The 20,707-nt window shown below is 43.9% G+C and overlaps 1 protein-coding gene across 8 annotated transcripts in view; it reads right to left on the bottom strand.

Moving 5' to 3' along the window:
• Nucleotides 1-7,485: 7,485 nt before the first annotated feature.
• LOC308501649 (cyclic AMP-dependent transcription factor ATF-7) overlaps nt 7,486-20,707 on the bottom strand; it is a 76,508-nt gene continuing 63,286 nt past the window's right edge. For 5 of the 8 annotated variants that reach the window (XM_081058329.1, XM_081058325.1, XM_081058328.1 and 2 more), the window contains 8 exons: nt 20,312-20,449; nt 18,384-18,541; nt 17,245-17,344; nt 16,601-16,714; nt 15,815-15,967; nt 13,336-13,533; nt 12,015-12,123; nt 7,496-8,372 (listed from right to left, as the gene is read on the bottom strand). In XM_081058329.1, the coding sequence (XP_080914455.1) occupies nt 8,155-8,372; nt 12,015-12,123; nt 13,336-13,533; nt 15,815-15,967; nt 16,601-16,714; nt 17,245-17,344; nt 18,384-18,541; nt 20,312-20,449 (1,188 nt within the window). In that variant the 3' untranslated portion in view covers nt 7,496-8,154. Of the gene's footprint in view, nt 8,373-12,014; nt 12,124-13,335; nt 13,534-15,814; nt 15,968-16,600; nt 16,715-17,244; nt 17,345-18,383; nt 18,542-20,311; nt 20,450-20,707 lie in introns of all 8 variants that reach the window. The other 3 variants (XM_081058326.1, XM_081058330.1, XM_081058327.1) reach the window with 2 other exon arrangements.

The following is a 20,707-nucleotide window of genomic DNA, read 5'->3' on the forward strand; positions in this document are numbered from 1 at the left end:
GCTGTCATCTGCCTTCCTAAGGCCACATCTGCCTCTTATACCTGCTGCCCCCCTGCCCCCCACCCCCACTACAGCCTGCGGGAGAATCTAGAACAGGCAATGGAAATACATGACTCCATTAAGAGCCCCTGGGACCCCCTCCCATGGCCCCCCCGAGACTTCCTGCTCTCAGCCTCCGGCCCCAGCCCCTAAGCCTGGAGTTACAGACTTTATTAGATGCATAAATCCTGTCTCCAGAGCTCAAGAAGCATCATTAATTGCAGATGCTTTGTCAGAGCCAGGCCCTGGGGGGGCCTTCAAGAACCCCCAATCCCTCAACAGGTTGGAGAGCTCCAATTGATCACCTCCTCTCTTTCCTGATTGTAGAATAAAAGCATAAAGCAAGTCCTGTCAGGAAGGGACAGGCACTGCGTTCTGGAACGGGGCCGAGGGTGGGGGTGGGGGGGAAGCCAGGGACACAGTTGACCAGGAAGACCCAGCCTGGTCCCTCCCGACTGGTGCTGCAGTTATGGTCACCTAGCCCACTCACACCCCATGTTTACGTGCCCCTGGGAGGGTTTACAAATGGAAGCACTACTCTATGAGATTGGCCTGTGGGTAAAAAGTGAGCTACAGAAGGAGACTAAAAGGTTTCAGAGCCCAAAGAAAGTGGGGATTGCTTCCAATCTTTGTAAACGGACTCCATCTTCACTAGAGTTTAGGACCTCTCATCACCTTAGCCTACGGAGCTGTCCTCCATAGGTGAAGCACTGCTGCCACCCGGTGGTCACAGCTCCACACTGTCAGATCTGGCCATTTCCTTTTTCGGATTAGAGCTCTTCAAAGGATCCGGTGGATGGAGGTTTCCAGGAGCCCCGGAGGCAGGGCAGGATGCTGGGGTCGGACTATCATTTTGTCCACCGCCCTCTCGTCACCCCCACCTCTGCCTGGCTCTGGCTCTGACCTGTTGGGGCAGGAGACTAGAATCTTGCCTTAGGAGACAGCTGTCTCTCAGGAAGGCGTCCTTCAGTCAGCTGGTGCCCTTCCCCTTCTGAGACTAGGATTCCTTCCTCAGCATCCCCACCTCAGTGGTTCTCTAGCCTATGCTGGAGCGGTACCATGATGTAAAGAGCCTGTGAATCAGCCTTGGGCAAGCTGTCCCTCTCTCAAACTGCAGTTTCTTCACCTAAAACATAACATTAAAAGGAACTACTTCCTAGGTGAGCATTATTTGAGATACTTTTTGTAATCCATTAAGTACAGGACCTGACAGAGCAAGTGTCCTCAAAAACGTTAGCCGTGATGAGCCTGACACACCCGAGGCCCGGGGAACTTACCATCTCCTGAGACAGTCTTCAGACAGATTTATCCTCGCACCAAGCTGCTTTCTGTCTCCTCGTGGCCGCCACCCAGGGGTCTTAGTTTGCCTCATTAAGTCTCACAGAACATCTCATTTCTTTCATTCGTGCAAGCCTTTCACGGGTGTGAAGGCAGATTACATTCTTCCACTCTCTTTTTGTTCAAGAGGAAGTGTGTCCCCTCCCTTTAAAGTATGGCATCTACAAACCAATTCGTGCTTTGGGTAGGTAGATGAGAGCAGGTTTTGATCTGAATGTTCTAGATACCACGTTTCTATCAGTGCAGCCTAAGCTAGCAGGAACCTTCTGTACGCTATGTCTGGTGGCTGGTCTCAAGCACAGACCTGACACTCATCATTACATTTTATAGTTTCACCATTTCTTAAAAGAAGCATCAAGACCATAGATAGATGGTTCTTCTGTGGCAAATGGATCCTGCCTCACAGTGAGGCCCCTGTCTGTTCTCAGCTGACAGAAGTCCAGAGGAGCAGGGGGTGGGGCACTGTGGAGAGGGGCTCTGGGTCAGACAGAACTCAGTTGTAATCCCAGCTCTTCCACTACACTGTGTGCCTTGAGCAAGTGTCTTAACCTAAACCTCAGTTCATCATCAATAAAATGAGGCAACTGCTCCTGTTATCAAAAGGTTGTTGGAAATAAGTGATCCACAGCATCTAGCATTCCATCTAGCACAGAGTAGGCACTTAATGTTTACCACCCTGATGCTTCCCTCCCTACTATTTCTCTAATCACCAATTACAACTGTATCTGAGCTGAGGCTGCACCGAGAAAGGGCCTCCTTTGTTCAGGATGGAGGTGACCGGTCTCTCCTTTGGTTGGTAGTTGGAATGAAAGAGTTCTGCTCACATGGGAAACTGCCCCGTTTTCAGAGTGTCAAACCTCTTCATCTTGGCTTTAGTATTTGGCTTCCAGTAACTTCCTTTCTTTCCCTTCTTTGGGTCTCCATGTGCTTCTGACCACGACACAATGAAGGTCACCACTACCTTTCCCACTTTCCTAGGGAGATTCAGTCTCCCTATTTGTGTCAATTATACCGAACATCAGCCACAAACAGCTTCTTAGATCATTTCTCACCTACTGGGAAACCTGCTATCTCCTGGTCAACTCCTTCAGCCTGGCTCACTCTCCTCACTTGTAATTATCAAGGAATACACAGATGCAAGAAATTACTCGTGACTGCCCTACACCTCCTTACCCCATACGGTTCCTAAGCATTACCTGTGTATCTTGGGAACTCTCTCTTACCTGCTTCTAACCAACTTCTCCCCATACCCATAGATCTCACAGAATCAGAGAAAGCTTCTCTTTCAGTCTGTGTGCATTCCCCAGTCATGTTGGAAACTGCCTGAGGGTTGGGCTTATGTCCCAACAAAAAAATTGTTGGGAGGGGTTGGGAATAAAACACTGAAAGGTAAGAGGCCACTTGCCTTCAAACACCGTCCCATCCACACAAAGCACACAAGTCCTCCAGTGAGTGATCCCATGATGCCGAGGGTCTTGTCCCCAGGGCAGTACACACATCTGAGCCCTGGTCCCTGTGCCTTCTGTTGTGTTATGTAATTTATATAGACCACCCGCCTCCTCTAGACTATGTATTCACTGCATTAAAGGAGGGATAAGAATCCTGGCTCCTTCCGTCCTAGGAAATGGGAGCATGAGGAAGATCATAGACATGAAAACTCAATGAGTTCCCAGAAAGAGTGGACAATGGGACTTGTAGATCAGAGGACGGAAGCATCAGACATAACAGTGGTTCTCTTGATAGTTTAATGTTATATTTGCAGCATAAATAAGGCACAATATATGTCATGGCAAGGGAGAGGGAGAAGGCATGGCTGGGGGATAACTGCTAAGTGGCGAGGGGGAAGGCAGAAGGGACGGTTAGGGAGAACAGAGCGAAGCCTCTGCCTCAGCCCCGTCCGGGAGTTTGTGAGAGCCCGCTCACAGGGATCATGCTGACTGGATGGAGGGGAGAGGAGAAGATGGTTTTGTAACAAAATAGCCTGTAGCACTGCAGCCTCCCACCTGTCAAAGGCTACCGCTGGGGGCTGGGGAGACCCAGACCACAATGGAGTTCCTTCTGAGATGGAGGGGTTTTGCTACATGTCAAAGATATACAGACGAGCAGAGATATAACCATAGATACACACTGCTTTCTTTTCAACAGATACTATGTCAGGAGGCTGCAGCCTCCACTGTGGGGCTGGAGGCTCATCTCCCTGCCTGAAAGGTAGGGGTGTGTGTGTGTGTGTGTGTGTGTGTGTGTGTGTGTACACAGGACAGCTAAAACTGCAGCTGGTCCTTTCTGTGACAAAACATGGAGTGACCAGTCTGCAAGGGAATATGGGACAACTCTTGTCCAGACAGATGCAGGACAAGTTGTAGGGAAAAGTAGGACAAAGACAAACCTAGATTTTGAGATGAATGATGTGGTTGTTTTAATGGGAGTAGAGGGAAGGGCTGGAGGAAATGGAAAGATATGTTAGTGCGAAGGCAGAGGATGGTACTTAAAATATCCTCGACACCCTGCAATTTCCCAGCTGCCCCTAAGGTGATGGTTCTTAAACTTTAGTGTGCCTGAGAATCACTTGGAGTGCTTGTCAGAGCGAATTTCCGATTCAATAGGTCAGGGGAGGGGCCCAAATGTACATTTCTAACAAGTTCCCAGATGCTGCTGCTGGTGCTGGACCCCATTCTGAGAACCACTGCCCAAGGGAGAGTCAATGAAACTAGTGCTCGTAGCCATGTTTTATAGCTAAAATGTCACTCACCAGCAGCTAGTGCTGATGAGAGATCTGTGCTACCAGCCGCCAGTAAAAAACAAACAACCCCCCCCCTCCCCAGCAGCTACAATAAAAACTGCGTCTACAAAAGACATACATAAGCTGCCTTAACCTTCCCTCTCTCCCCAGTCTTTTCTCATTCTGGACTAGGATTTTACCCCAAAGAGCGATGAGTGAACTGGTACAGAGGGTGGAAATGATGCTCATTCCTGCTGGGTCAGCACCCTGGGGGGTGGGGGAGGCGGGGATTTACGTTTGTGTGCACATCTGTGTGTTGTAAACAGAAACAGAGAAATAAGTTCTGTCCTCTGAGGGGATGTTTAGGGTCGTGGGAGGCTGACCTGTCTTGTTCCTCCCTCCGCCCGTCAAACAATAGTCTAAAGAAAGCAGAAAGAGCATATCAACAAAGGCATATGTGATACAGCTAGGAGGATTGGATTCTAAACAGACTGGTTATGAAATAAAAAAAATACATTTCCTTCCTGTGTATATAATGTACAATATTAATGAAAAATAATGATTTCGGGATGGGAAGGAAGTTATGAAAGAAAGGGAGAACTTTTTTTTTTGGGGGGGGAGCTGTCTTAGGGCTAGCACCTTTAAAGGAGCCCCTCCGTGTGGAGCAGGGGAGCCTCAGAAACCACAGGAGGACTATCGTGATGTCTGCTTGGTGGTTCAGGCTGTAGATGGCATGGTTATGATTAAGCACCCCATCTAGCAGGATATGTGGTGCTGGAGGGCAGTGAATTAGGAAAGGAGCCAAAAACAATAGGCAGACGGAAAGCAGCAAAGTGAGGCTCGGTTAGGTCATCTCCTCTTTACCACCATCATGAGAATATGGTCTAGTGCTTAGGGCTGAGCAGGAGGAGTGGAGGCTGAAGGAAGCCAGATTTAGAAGAGAAAGTAAAGGAAGTCCTACTCTTTCTAGTCTCCCTAAGTAGTGGGGGAGGCTTTCTCAGATTTTTGTACTCTCAGCAAGCTTTCTTTTAAGGGACTGGGGCAGAGAGTCCACAGATCCGATGACCTAGTGCTCCTGGCCCCATTCTCTACGGCTTTGGGTATCTAGCAGCTGTGTCTTTGGAGTGAGGTGAGAGGTCTGAGTCCTGTGTTCACTTGGAAAAGCCCCACGGTTCCACAATCCCAGCTCCTTTCAGAAAGTGTCTTCCCTTAAGTCCCTAGAAAGGCCATGGTCCTTACAAAGCGCTAAGTGACACCCTCCATGATGTCCAGATGAGTCTGGAAGCAAAGCACAAGGGAGAGCGGCCACACAGCGGGCAGCAATAACAAGGTGAGTGATATTCTCCTTGACCATGAGAGAGGCTTCAGGGTCAGCAGTTGCTCTGCCTTCTTAGTGAGGCTGAGGACCAACTGAGAAGCTGTATGTGGGGTTCTGTCCTGCCCTTTCCTCATGTTACTGATGCTTTACTATGAAGGTTCTGCCAATGTCCCTCATTAGGCCCCCAGAACTAACTTCCCACTAATGGAAATGAAACAAGGACTCGAGAATTAGACACGGGGGCTAAGAAGCTAAATAAGACCTTCTACATACATGAGCCATCCTACACAGGACAGACTGACAGGACTCAAACCTCCTCCAAGGCAAGCAGTTAGGCAGGGCATGTGTGTAGTGACCACTGATTCTTAACTTGAAAAACACTTGACTGAAGGGGGAAGAAAAATAGTAAAGGGTCTTATGAAGGCTCCTTAGGAGCCATAAACTCAGTCAAGCTTAAGGGCAAGGCTGCTAGTGGGAAATCAAGATAATAAAAAATGAAATAAAACTAAAGCAGGAGAAAAGCCCAGGGAGCAGCCGTCTAAAGAAAAAGTCCTGAGCACAAGTTATGGCTGTGAATTTTTAAAGGCAAGTGGAGTCCCTGGAGGTGGTGACCTGCCTCCTGACCATCTGCCATGCCATTTGCTAGGCTGAGTCACCTCAGGGGCTGTTCCTGTTGGCTCCCGGGTGGCAGAGGATGAGAAAACCACGTTTTCTCTCCTTTCTCTTCACCAGGTGTGGCTTGTTCAGCACCGGCTCTGAAAAGCAGGAGGGGAATTAAAAACCAATGCAGTAGAACACATTCTCTGACTGGCTTACCAGTTCATCACTGAGAAGACGGGAATCTTGTAGTTTAGAACATTTCCTTATTCCCCTACGACAGCCAATTTCGGAAGACAAAATAAGAAAGGAAGCTGGGAGTTATTCTGTATGTACGTTTAAGAAGCAGGTAGGAGAGATGGAGAAAAGGACATTCTTGGCTTCGGCAGATGGCAGAAGGTGGCTCTGGGACAACTGGAAGGGTTTCATACTTGAAGGGATATTAAAGCTGACATATCTAGCCACAGGTCCCTGGCTTTGGATTGCTTCCTATGGCCCTGTTAGAAATTGCATAGTTCAGAGCCAAAGGAAGATGAGAAGTCTGCATGGGAAAGAAAGAGGGACAAGAGGGATGCATTTCTCCCACTGTAACCTGACTCTTCAAAGTAAGAATGGCTGAGAGCAATAGGCACCAATTTCCCATGTAGGCCAGACCCTTCCCATGTAGCAGGGCTCTTCTGCTGAGATTAGTGCTGTGCCTCTTCCTTTCCAGCCTCCGTCCATCGAACCTTATACTCAAGAAAACCCATTCAGAAAATTGCTCTGATGCCTCAGAGTCCTGGGGTTTGGACTGTGAAGAAGCACTGCATCTAGGGGGCGGAGAGCAGAAAAAAGCTGAAGAAATGCTGCAGAACCGGAGACCGCGTGGCTAGGCTAGGGGCCCTGATGAAAGAGAAGGTAGATACAGAAGGTGTGTGACACTTGTGAATGTAAAACCTAGCTCAGAAAAAACAGACGTGTGAGGCTGAGAGACGGGGGTTAGAGTGAGGGAGCACAGGAGTCCCCTACATGACAGCTTCCAGGGAGCTGCATCTGAACTTGCTGTGGAGGAGGGAGAGAGGGGCAGTGACGGGGACGGGAATGAAGAGGGAGAGGCAGGAGCGGACAGGTGACCAAAAGGAATATGTATGCTTTGGTCAGTAAACTCTTATAAAACTTCAAAGAATCAATCCAGTAACCTGATGGAACGAGTTTATAAACTACACTGTTCCGCCTGCCTTGATGGTTAGACTGAAGGATGGAGCGGGGAAGGGAGGAGTCAGCCAACCAGATCCCAGGCTCTTTCCCTTTTCACTACCAAGTGATACCTAATAAGGCCACACACAAGATGAGGTCGCCAAGGCTTAGTAGGAGGCGGAAAAGACCCCACCACTAGACTGGGGACACTCAAGGGACAAAATGAGGTACCCTCTGGAAATAGATGAAAAAGGACTGGAAGTCTTGGGGTTTTGTTTCTTTTTACTTTTTTTGTTGTTTTGGTTTTTCTGGTGGAAGGTAGGGAGAAGGACTAAAGTTTATGGAAGAGCTGGAACATATTGCTACTTCACACATCAAAGGTAACCTTACATTCACTGTAAGGCAATGTTTTGACTAGGATTTTGGAAGGAGAAAAAGAGATAAATAAGCAGCTACTGGGAGACAAAGTCCTGAGTCCATGGGCGCGGGGGGAGCTGGGGATGGGTCAGCAGGTGATATGCCATCAATTCTTGCTCCCTCTACTGAGCAGGAAGTGGCACATGCTGCTGAGGAACAAGAAGGGAACAGTCACGGCTTAGAGGGAAGAGAGGGAACTGAGAAACCCAAAACCTAGAGGTGCAAGGGTTAGTGTTAAAAGAGACAGGTACACGTGCATGGGCAGGGGTGATTGTTCGGACCATGTGGAAAGGCCTTTGGCTGTGGGGACATCAGAAATCCCCCTTGGGGGATGATCTATGTGGCTCGGGTTGCGAGGCTCCTAGTACAGGTGTCAACGTACACAACCATGTGGCTGAAGAGAAAAGCCCCGCATCTGTCCATTACTCACAACACACAATTTTCCCCCCATGCTGCCATGTCCAAAGCAGATGGGAGGGGATAAGATGACATCTCTCTTGGCTCTCGGACGGGCGAGCTCTGGCTGGGGACCTCTCCACCGGGGGAGGCATCATCTGCCCGCAGACTGGGACTGTGGGGTCATGATCACATGCGACTGTATGGGCATGCTCAGTTCTGTCCTTTGGCTGGCCATCTGAGTGAGGACTGAGGTGGCCACAGCTTCCGCTGCAGAGCGAACGCTGAGGCCATTGCTAGGTGCTGTTGCTGAACTGTGCTGAATCACAGGGGCTGGAGAACCCGTAGGCTCGGAGCTTTCCTTGGGGCTTTCTGCCGAGGAAGGAGGGCAAAGAGCAGAGAGTAAGTGGTTAGAAAACAGAGTGAGGAAACAGGAGGGACTAACTTTTGCCGTAATTCTAAAGAAGACCAAAGCTAAAGGAAGCCCATCCTTTTTTTGGAGAAGAAACTTCTCAGATTATTGACTTGTAAGCCATGAATGAGCTAGGAAACACTGAGGTGTGAGAAGTGCAGCAAGAATTAGGTCCAAATTAACCTATCTTTCCCAATAAAGTGAATCCCCAACACGTTAATTATACTGTCTGGCTTTTAGGTCTTTGTATGTAGTTCATGACCCCTATTGGAATGTTCTTCCTCTTATTAATGTTTTTAAAAGTCATGTAAAATAGATTTCTTTTTAGCTATCCTCTCTGACTAATTCCCACAGGAACGGAATCATTCCATTCTTTTTATCTTCCTTTAGCACATAGTTGCACCACAGGTAATCCTGTGGTAAGTATCAAGCTACAATCAAATGCTGTCAATGAACGATCAGTCTTTGGGTGAAGGTTCACTTAACACACAAACCCCAAAGAGGTCTGTTAGACCCTCCTGACTATCAATTAGCTAGGCATTAATGATTTAAAACGTTTATTATGAGTTATGCCACTCTACCTGAAGTGACAATAACATTTTACTAAACACAAATATCTGAGCTGCATACAAAGATAACTCCATGTTGCTCATCAGTCAAGGAGTTTTATTAAACAGAAGACTACTTAAACAGATGTGTGGAATAAGGGCAAACTTCCAACAGCTGGTTGTATTTTTAATCTAATGAATGCCTCAGTCTTCTTTCAGGGTTCAAATATTACCTTCTCTGTGAAGCCTTCTTTGTTGTGCTCAGGAAATTAACTGCTTAATTGCTTGTGCTTTCAGAATACACATTTGTTTGTTTTCTGAGCATCACCTGTGTGCCAAGCACTGGGGTATATAAAGAATAAAACGGGCCCTTTTCCCGGGAAGCTCCCAGTCTGGGGGCTCTTTGACTGGGCCCCATGCTTATCTTATTCACAGGTTGACAGGTTGATCTCCTCGCAATCCTATGAGTCTCTGAGAGGTAGGGACAATGTCTAATTTGTCTTCTGTTGAGTACCTACTATAATGTTTACACCACACAGCAAGAACTAAATATATCTTTGCTGTAACAAATTGTCAGAGTTCTTATAGGGACTGAGTAGAAAACTGTAGACTTTATACTGATACTCAGTCCTTTTCTTCCTTTAGCCCATGAAAAGTATTTAAAATAGTTGATCACTAAACATCTTGAAACACGTTCTTATCTTGGTTTATACTTGGTTATCACACTCAGCTGATTTTCCTCCTACCTTCTTGGCTTTTTTTTCTCATTCTCATTCTGCTTTGTGAGTTCCTTCCCATCTCTCTGACCTCTACATGTTGCAGTACCCTAGGGCTCAGTCCTGGGACTTCTCTTTTTCTATTTATGCTTTCTCCCTTGACAATACATTTCGTCCTGTTTCATGGCTTTAAAAACGAACTGTATGCTGCTGACTCCTGTTGCATCTCCCAGCCTTCCTTCAGAACTGCAGACCCATATAACCAGCTGTCCGCTGGCTGACTGCTTGACCCCACCTGCAAGCCTCATAGGCTTCTTAAACTCAGATCATCCAAAACTTAGCACCAAATATACCTCCCAGTTCATTTCTTCCTCCACTTTCCCCTACCTCAATTAATGGCAAATCCATTCTTGTAGTTGCTCAGGCCAAAAACGGTGTAATTTCTGATTCTTCATTTTCTCGTATACCACCCCATACGGCCCATCATGAAACCCTGTCACTCTAACTTCAAAAAATCCCGAATTCAGCCCCTTTTCACCACTTTCACCACCACCAACCTGGCCCCAGGCTGCATCATCTCTTGCACATATGACTGCAATAGCCTCCTAAGTGGACTGCCTACTTCTCTGCCTGTGCATTCCTATACTCTCCAACAGAGTGATCCTGTTCAAACATAAGTCTGATCAGTCATGTCACCGCTTTGCTGAAAACTGTCTATTGGTCAATGTAGAGTCAAAGCTGAGGTCCTCACTGTGATGGATGAGGTCCCACACACAGACACACCCTTTACTGCCTTACCTCATCTCCAACCGCTGTCCAGTCCCATTCTCCCCAGTCCAGCTATGCCGGCCTCCTTGATGTTCCTAGAATGTGCCAGGCACGCTCCCACTTTGGGTCTTTGCATTCACCCTTCCTCCTGCTTGTAGTACTTTTCTCCCATACAAATGAATGGCTAGCCCCCTCACTTCCTTAAGGTATTTATTCAAAAGCCACCTCATCTGAACTTTCAACCCTGCTGCCAACATTTCCTATTTCTCTTCCCTGTGTTATTTTTTCTTCCAAGCATTTACTCATCTATTTAACATACCATGTATCTCTACTTATTTATCTCATTTACTGTCTGTTTCACTTATTAAATACTGTGTTTCCCTGAAAATAAGAGCTAGCTGGTCTTTTGGAGCAAAAATTAATATAAGACCCGGTCTTATTTTACTATAAGACCTGATTAATATAATTAATATAATATAATATAATACCCGGTCTTATTTTACTATAAGTAAATATTATTATTTTTATATTATTATTTTTACTATAAGTAAAAATAATTTTACTATTTATAGTAAAATAAGACCGGGTCTTATATTAATTTTTGCTCCAAAAGAAGCATTAGAGCTGATTGTCCGGCTCGGTCATATTTTCGGGGAAACGGTATAAGCCCCTCCAGGGCAGGGAATTTAATCTAATCTATTTGGTTCCCTATTATATCCTCAGCACATAAAATAGTCCTTGGCACAGAACAGCTCAATCAATATCTACTTAATAAATGAATGAACATACTAAAATTAAAATAGAGATGTTTAAAATTGGTGATGTGCTTACTCTTTTTCTATGGGAACACATCTGTGAAATGATAAAGACAGTGGAAAAATATATCATAATTCGATAGCTAATATTTCTACGAATTTATTTAATTTGTACGGGAAATTTGATTGATTGACTTTTACCGCCCATAAGCAAATTATTCACAATAATTTTAATTTCAGGGTTGTGCCTGCCTAAGCACAACTGGGACTATCTCTTCCTGGTACTATATTATGTGTGCTCACAGATTACAAACAGAAACCAACATCAGCCCATCATTAGACAGGTAAAACACACCCTCCCCAAGCCCCAGTTCTTAATAAACTCTAATGTTTATACCCTCTGGGGGCCAAGGCGGTGTCTCTGGAATCAGGAGGTCCTGAATGTGAATCTCGGCTCTGCTGCTTCACCAGCTGTGTAACTTCAGGTAAATCACTAATCTGAGCGCAGTTTTCTTGGGTATAAATGGAGATAAATATCTATTTTGTAAGAAAATCGGGAAGATGGCAGAGTGCCTACCACGAAGAGGCACCCAATAAATACTGCCACCCTTTATCTCCAACTGTGGTAATTAGCATAACTTTATATTCTCAAAAAAAAGTTTTTTTAGGACTGGTTGCTTCACAAAGGCTGCTCACTTATCAGTTTGGAGCCCTCCAGAACCTTCAGCATGGAGTTATGAAACTATAAACAGCGGAAACACACAGTACATGCAGTTAACTGATGACTGACCGTGCTTGGGTGGTGAGCCACTCACCTAAATAGCCTTGGGTCTTTTTCTGTAGTGCAGTGACTGGGCAGTCTTTATGAGCTAACAGCAGCTGTTTCAACTGAGCCACTTCATTGCGTAGTAACGTGACTTCATTCTGAGGAGGGAGGGAAGAAAAGAGTATCAAGAAAATCCATCCTCCACTCTCAAACCCCCAGTGACTATCCCTCAAAGTGAGGACAAAATGCTGCCTGGATTTCCTCTCCCAAATCTGGGAAAGACTTCTGTTCTGATCCAGCATGGTTTCAGACCGCCCAGGATCAGTAAAATCATTAATTCAATGACAGGAGCTGCTTACAGTATAAAGTAGGAATCTAACAATAGAAAAATTACTCCTATTTAGGATAAATATGATTATACCATACCAAAATTAATAATGCGTTATGTTCTCTAAGAAAGACTGACTCCAGGAATCTATTTAACAGAACGATCTACTCAAGTGCATACAATGTTCACTGCAGCATTGCTGTTCTAGCAAAAAATTAGAAACATTATACATATCCATACCTTATAATATAACCACACTATACAATGTACAATTATACAGCTATTAAAAAAATGAGGTAGCTCTTCTATATACATGATTTGCTCTCCAAGAGATACTGTTAACCTCGTTATGTTAAAACAAGCACACAGTCCCTCCCTGATTCTCCTTACAAATGAAAATAACATTTATAAATACATATTTGTCTGGCAGGTGCACAACAAACTTACCTACAGGGAAGAGAATGAGTCTGGGAAAGGCATACTGAAGAGGGACTTTGTTTTTTATTCTACATCTGTGTGTGTGTATGTATGTGTATATTACACATATGTTATATATATATATAAACATATTTACATATTACCTTTGTAATGAAATATTTTAATAAATAATTGGAAGGGAAATAATATTCAAGAAAATATAAGGATAATAATTGTTCTATTTGTGCTGTGTGGCTTTTTCTTCTTACGTTAAGCTGCATTATCTGGGGCAAAGACACTTTCCTTTGGGGGTTCCATGACCCCTGCCAGAGTTTACTTTGACTTAAAAGAGCACCCTAGGGTGCTTAATCTAATTCTCTTCATCCAAATGGGTCTATCGATGACTCATACTAGAAGCAGATTTTGGAGTAGATGGTCTTCTCCAATCCCTGGGGAAGAGATTTCAACTCTTTCAAGGGATTCTTTCTGCCTTCTTCCTGGAATGTCTTCTGGATCTGTCCCAATTTAAAGAATTACCATCTTCTACTAAGTTGTCCCACTTTTTTCTGATTCATTTCCACTTTCCAGATTCAACAATCCCAACACTCATCCAGGACCCACTCACACTCAGCTGAATGTTTTGAGAAGTGAGTTCCTCTGCCTTCTTCTCTAGGGAGGACACCCATAACTTCCGCTTTTGACGGCAGCGAGAGGCTGCAGCCCTGTTGCGCTCCAAGAAGCGCTGCCTCCGCTCGTCAGGATCTTCATCCACTGTGCGCCGCCGGCGCCCTCCTGTGCTAGGGGTGGGCTGGGCCGGTGAGACCTGTAGCCCAGGAAGGAAGAGGAGTTATGTGAAAGGAACAGCAATCCTTTCCAAATATAACCTGATGTTAGGTATATTAGTAAGATCTGGTAAAGATCTGGTAAAACGATGTACCAGTCTCTGTAACCACAGCAAGTCTCATCACTATGTCCCTTAGCTTCTCATTTTGTGGTAGTTCCTCATTCTGCCTCCCATTTCCTCCCAGTCTTCTCAGTCCCATCCTTAGACAAACCACAGTTCAATTGGAAACTGATCACTTCTGAGACAAAATGAAAGTAGGATCCCTTTTTGTTTCTTAACAGCAATAGGGATTTTTTAAAAAATTTATTGGGGTGACATTTGTTAGTAAAATTACATAGATTTCAGGTGTACAATTCTGTATTACATCATCTATCAATCCCATTGTGTGTTCACCACCCAGAATCAGTTCTCCTTCCATCACCATATATTTGATCCCCCAGCAATAGGGAATCTTGTAGACAAAGAAATTGTAAAGAAGGGTGTTGGGAACTTTAAGTGAGACTGTGGAATAAAAAAGTTCAAGAATCACTGATTTGGGCAAGCAGTATATACAAACAACTGGGTGCTACAATAAGTTTCAGAAAATATCTTATTACCAGTGAGATAGGCTAATATGGAGAGATGAGGATTAGCATATTCTTTTTACTTATAATCAGTTATCAATCATCTTCAGCAACCCCTCCCTCATCTTGTTTGTTCTATTCTGTTTTTAAACAGAAAAGCATTTTTAATCCCTTTTTAAATTGGTGATAGAGGACTATCTTTGTCTTTAAACTTCAGTGTCCCTTGTCACTAAGGCACTTTTGGGTCATCTTCCCTTTATGTTAGCTCATATATGTTCAAAAAGGCTGACCAATTTTATAATAATAGCAAAAATTAAAGTGCAGGAAGGTAAGCCATGTGTACAAAAGAAACTATATAATGTAAAACAACACCAAAAATAAATTTGTCCTGGATCTGTTGCTATTAGGGAACATCTATATTGGTAGTTCCCAAATGCCTGAGCTCCTATCAGTTGCATGAGAGTAAGCATGAGCTTATAAAAAATAGAATCTTATACTCCACTTCAGACCCCACTGAATCATGTTCTCCATTTATATAAATAATCAAGAGATAATTTTATTTATTCAAACTAATATTATCTCTCCCAAAAGAAAAATGGGGGAGGAAATTTTAAATTTAATTTAATGAGTTAGAGGCACTGGGTCACTGCTTCTCACTATATATGGTAAGGGAGGTTTACACAAATTCTCTTGACATTTTAAATTTCCTCTTTGTCCTGAGCTCACTGAAGCACATGTAAAGGTTGGTGCAGTAGGAGTGTGGGGAAAAGGAAATGATAGATTCCAACTCTCTCATAGGCAACTCAGTAACTCATGCAGATTAGAATGGAGGTGAAAGAACAGGCTTAGAGACAGAAGGGAAGAATGAGGAGAAAAGGAATCAGTGGGGACTAAAAAGGAAGTCATGTCATTTCCTCAACAGGCAAAGCAGCACAACTGGTACTGGTTTACCATCTCGAGGGACTGGCATTCGAAGGGATTCCACAAGGGTGGGAAGGCTTAGCTTCCAACAAGAAAACTCAAATGAAGGCTTTGTTGTTGGTCAAGCTTTAAAACAGCCTATGGCCATTAAATGTTAGGACATGTGGTGGTAACTGATGAAGCACATGGTGACATCAGTAAAAGAGGCTGGGCAAAGAATGCAACTCTAGAAACCAGTGTCAGGCTGTTGTTACCTGTCCAGCACAGACAATACAAGAGCTGAGGCCTATTCAGTTTTCAAAGAAATTTACTAGAGGCCTCCTTGAGAAAAGAATTGGGCATCTAATTTCTCCATGATAAAAAAGGATTAAACTGATTAAGGTTTTTCTGTTGTTGTAAGATTTAATAGATGGGAAAGAGACAAGGGGAGCCTCCTTTGGTGCACAAAGCAGTTTGAAGTGAGGTTTTGTCACATTTTAGAGGGTTCTGTAGATACATTAATTACATATTGATAAAAAAAAAAAAAACCAAAATTGAGACCTCCTCTGTGACAGTTCTGCATTACCCAGTCTATTTTCATGCAAATATAACACAATGGTGGATAAAGAATGGTGCATTTTGCTACAGTCAAATTGTCAACAAGAACCAAAGCTCAGGAAGATGCCCAGAAAGCTGAAATCCATTCTTTAACTTTTCTGCTCCTTGAAAAAAACATAGGACATAAAGAGTAAGGGTGACACAGCTAGTTCCCCCATCCAAGGGCCCACCCAACTGACCTGTGGCTGGGCAGGGGATGGGGCATCAGGGTGTTGGATGAGGATCTGGCTCTGCTCAGGACGGGCCGTCACCATGGTGCTGGCAGTACCCACCACCATTCCACAACCACCATTGATTGAGGAGACTTGGTGGGTTAGGGTGGCTTTTAGTCTCTGTGGGGAAAGATTTAAAAAACAAAAAAACAAAAAACAAAAGCTTGTCAAGAGAGTGATTCTGTCAAGGGTGGGAAGAGTGGGCTTATATTACTGACCTTACAGATAGCTAAAATTTCCACACCAATTTCCCCCTAACAGAGGAATTAAAAGAAAATGACAGGGAGAGAGAATGTGCACCTGGATCCCTAAAATGCCTACTCTGTTCCCTGGCTATCATCCTGGGCACAGTTGGAGGGTGGGGGGGTTGCTGAAGCAATAGAGTCCAGATGAAAGCCCTCTCCTGGAACCAGGCCAGGTGCTGGTTACGCAGCTATACACCTCTTGGCCAGCTCTTCTGCCCACTCATCCACCCTCCATCTGTCACCCTGGAACTGAAACAGCGAGTGTTCCACTCCAAACAATCTGTGCTGCCTCTTCACTGCCATGGTCTATGTACCAGGCTTTAAAGGTAGTAGAGAGGAGACAGGAGTCCAAAATCAGGGTCTTGTCTCCTACAGACCTCACAACAAGGTGTCTGTAACTTTGCAATTCCCAGAAAGTTCCTTTGTTTGACTCACTTGAGAAACCTAGGCTGATAAAACCACTTCTTTCAGAAGGGCCACTGTTGCCCCAGGCTGGGATGGTACTCACCATCTTGGCTTCTGATGGCATCGGGTGGCCAGAGGGAGAAATGGAACCACTGCTGTTAACTGGTGGGCCAGGGATACCAGGAATGTTGGGCACCATAGACACAGGCCTGGCCAGCTGGGTCAAGAGAAGGAAGAAGAACCAGAAGGGAACATAATACTATTGGTGGGCAACAGCTTCCCAAAATGAAATGCCTTTGAGACTGGCACGTCAGGGTCTGTTCTGTGCAACCTTCCCATAGGGTGTGCAGGGACAGCCTGGGAAATACCTTCCCCCATGGAACACCACAGCATAGGGAGTCTAATTCTTCAGTGCTGTGACAATTTCTATGGGAAAGGCTGGGGCTGTATATTGAGGAAAGCGGTGGGCAGTTTGGCAGGTGCTAAGTGCCAAGTGAAATCAACCAATCAGCAGGCTGGCATGATCAATTCCTAGACCAGGAGCCAATTGTCCAGATGAGTCTTTATCTAGTGTTCCATAGTGCTGGATTGGCAGAGGTTAGTGAAGTGTTTGGGCAGGCTGCCACGCTCAACTAATACAGACCACAGTCCATGTTTCCCTGGGGCTCATGTGTGTTTATGAGCATTCAGGTGGAAGGGAGGGATTAGTGTGGTGGTAGGCTTGGCTGCCCCAACTACAGAGCTCACCGATATAACAGAAGGCATCTGTACCGGAGGCCCTGGCAGCACAGGCATGGTCTGTCCATTAGCAAGATGCATGACGAGAGGCAGGGAGCCAGTGGGAGACCTAGAGGAGACATGAAGTGAAATGTCACAATACAGACCCTTTTGCCTATGGATCTGCCTCTGATAATACAGCAGATTTTCCAGTCTTCTCTAGTTAGGGAAGTGAAAGGGCAGCATTGTAAAATCTTGACACCCTTATGAAGGTGGAAAGAGCAAGGAATGCTACTTACCTTTCCTTACAGATAGAGAAATGGCAAGATCTTTACATTGTGCAAATTAAACAAACACCACTGAACTCAAAAGGGTGGGAAGCTAATCCTATTAAGAGTTCTGAACAATTAAATAAACATCCCTACCATTGCCATGTATAAATTCCATCTTGCCTTAGGCAAGGGAGACTTGGACCAAAGTTGTCATTTTGCAAAGCTGAATTATGTCATATGATAGCCAAATATGAATAAATTTCTCTTGCTCCTGTCCACTTTTTGTTCTAACCTGCCCACAAAAGATGTTCCTTTGTATTTCTCCTAGTGGGTCCAGAGAACAATAAGCTTCAAGAGGCTGAATCCTGACAATAACTTCTTAACTTGTAGGTACCTGGGGACAGGATCTCAAGTAATCTCATTAGGAAATGTGTACGGGCCATGCCAGGAGTAAAGACAAACAGACGAACAAAATGAGGGATAACAAAGACTAAGAATCCTAACTGAGACTGAGGGAAACACTCAAAAAAGATGACTTAATGGGTTTCATTCCCACATTCAGTAGTACCCCAATAAACTTCTACAGATTGAGATCAAGAACTAAATATGGTTTCCTATGTGGCCTCCACCATTATGGTGAAATTCCTGTTTTCTTCCTTTTAGATCGAAGAAATATTAAACCTCCAAATTAAGGAATTATTACCCTGAAATAAATACTTGCTTCTCTACTCAAAAAGTAAAGAAGATTCTGTTTATCCAGGGAAAATTTATTTTGAGAGACAATCTTAGTGACTCATTTTTCTTGAGTATTCAAAAACAGTCCTTGTTTCATCAAATAATTTCACAAAGTAGAAAAAGATTCACGCTTCACTATTTTGCCCTGCTCTCTCTACTTACCCCAGTTGCCTGTTGGATGGTGGAGCCTGTGTGATGACAGAGGTTGGGGAGGGAAGGGTTGGGTGAAGTGGATCATAGCCCAAATGGAGAGGAAGAGAGCCAGGACGTACGATGGTAGGCGTTGGGGTAGAGATCACAACAGGCTTTGGGGCAACCTCCTGGGGAGAAGAGACCAACAAAACACAAAATGCTGTAAGCGGCTGCTTATAGGGAAATATGTAGCTAGTAAAATCTACTACAAATTTATTGGAAAGAGCACTAGCGTGACTCATGTCACTCCATGGTTATGGACTATACCTCATTCACCCATTCGGTAGGAATGCTGAGTTAAGACTTTTTGCAATCTCCCTTTCAGGGATAATGGCTATATGAATGACAGTTGAAAACTCACTTGAAATCTTTGCAGAAGCACTGCAGTATCATACAAATTCTAAGGACTGCTATAATTTTTCACAATCTAGATAGTATCATTCTAAACTTGAGGCCTGAGTGTCCTCTGATCTCTAATGGGAAAAGGCGAGTCTAAGACTGGCGATAGGCAACCCATTATCTCCTACAGACCCCTTTCAAAAAGGGCTATAGAAGTTTAAATAATGATCACATTGTAATAAAACAAACTGCTTTCTACTGTTAACGTGTTAGGATCTTAGACTGTCAGTGGCCACACTGGCCCTGAAAACATCTCCAGATGGCCTTTAAGGTGTTTCTGTGAAAATAAGACCTAGCCGGACAATCAGCTCTAATGCGTCTTTTGGAGTAAAAAGTCCCATTAGAGCTGATTGTCCGGCTAGGTCTTATTTTCAGGGAAACATGGTAGGACCTGGTTGCTGATGAAAAGGAGAAAGAGGGGGGAATGTTGTAATGTTTATGGAGAGGGTAGTCTTGGGAAATAAAGTTTGGAGCAGGGTAAAATGAGGTGTAGACGCTCTATTCAAAGTGGATATTAAAATTAATAACTACTGGCCGAGCAGCAGAGACTGGAAGGAGGCAGGAGGGGGCTTCTGAGGTTCTGATAATACTTGGGTGCTGGTTACACAGACTATAGACTTTGTGAAAACTCAGTGAGCTGTATACTTACAGTTTATGTACTTTTCTGTACATGTATTGTAGGTCAATAAATTTATAAGAAATACTATTTTGTAAAAAGTTTCCTTCAAAAAAATAATATTCGGAATCCTGGTAGATATTCCCTTTAAGTTAACTAGAAGATGTCCCTCTGGGAAGACCTTTTTTTCCCTAAATTGTTTAATATCCAGTTTATAAATTATGTGATTTTTTCACTTATTAATTGAAGTACAACATACATATAGTAAAGTGCATTAATCTAAAGGATACAAATAAACGACTTTTTCCATATGTAAAATCAAGACAGAGACCATTTCCAGCACCCGTTTCTCTTCCCAATCCATACCTTTCCTCACAGGAGATAAACATTATTCTGAGTTCTATCATCATCAAATAATTTTGCCTCTTCTTGAACCTGATGTAAACGGAATTATATAGAATGTACTTTTGTGTCTGAATTCTGTTGTTGTTCAATATAACATATTTGAGATTCATCCACATTGCTGGGTATCATTAGTTCATTCGTTTTAAATGCCATGTAGTATTCCATTTTAGAAATATACCACAATTTGTTTATTCATTTTCTTGTTGATGGACTACTTCCAGTTTTTTGATTATTATCAACACAATATATTCTCATATACTTCTTTTGGTGGACATACACACTAATTTCATTTCCACATAGACTTAGAAGTGGAATTTACTGGTTGAATAGAGAATAGGTATAATTTACATAAATCTTCTAAACAACATTTATTTAAATATAAAAAAATCCTCCTGTATCACACACTATTTATGAAACTAATGAATCAAAATGTAATCTATTAATGAACATGTGGGTGCCTCTCGGTAGAGAACTTTACCTTGTCCTTGAGTGGCGGGGAGGAGGGGCTGGAGGCAGGGCTGTCCGGTGGGGATGAGTCTACCTCCACTGGCTCCTCTTCTTTGATTTTGATGTCTGGTGTGGAAGGCAGAGACATGTCGAGGGGCCCGGCAGCAGCCTGTTAAAGAGAATAATGAGTATACTTTAACCCCATGATGCCCTTCAGGATGAATCTGTAGCTTTCCAGTTAAAAGATGAGGGAATATACTTCTAAGAAGTTCAGCACTTATTCAGAACACCAAACCGCACGTCAAAGAAATGTGGAGCCTAGGTTTTATGTACAACTCTGGCCAAGTCATTTTAACTATAAAATGGAGATAACACCTGCTTCATCATGGATGAATACGTACAAAGATTCTCAAAGGAAAGAAATTGT

The sequence above is a fragment of the Rhinolophus hipposideros genome (genome assembly GCF_964194185.1).
Source record: "Rhinolophus hipposideros genome assembly, chromosome: 9".
In the NCBI taxonomy this organism is placed as follows: domain Eukaryota; kingdom Metazoa; phylum Chordata; class Mammalia; order Chiroptera; family Rhinolophidae; genus Rhinolophus; species Rhinolophus hipposideros.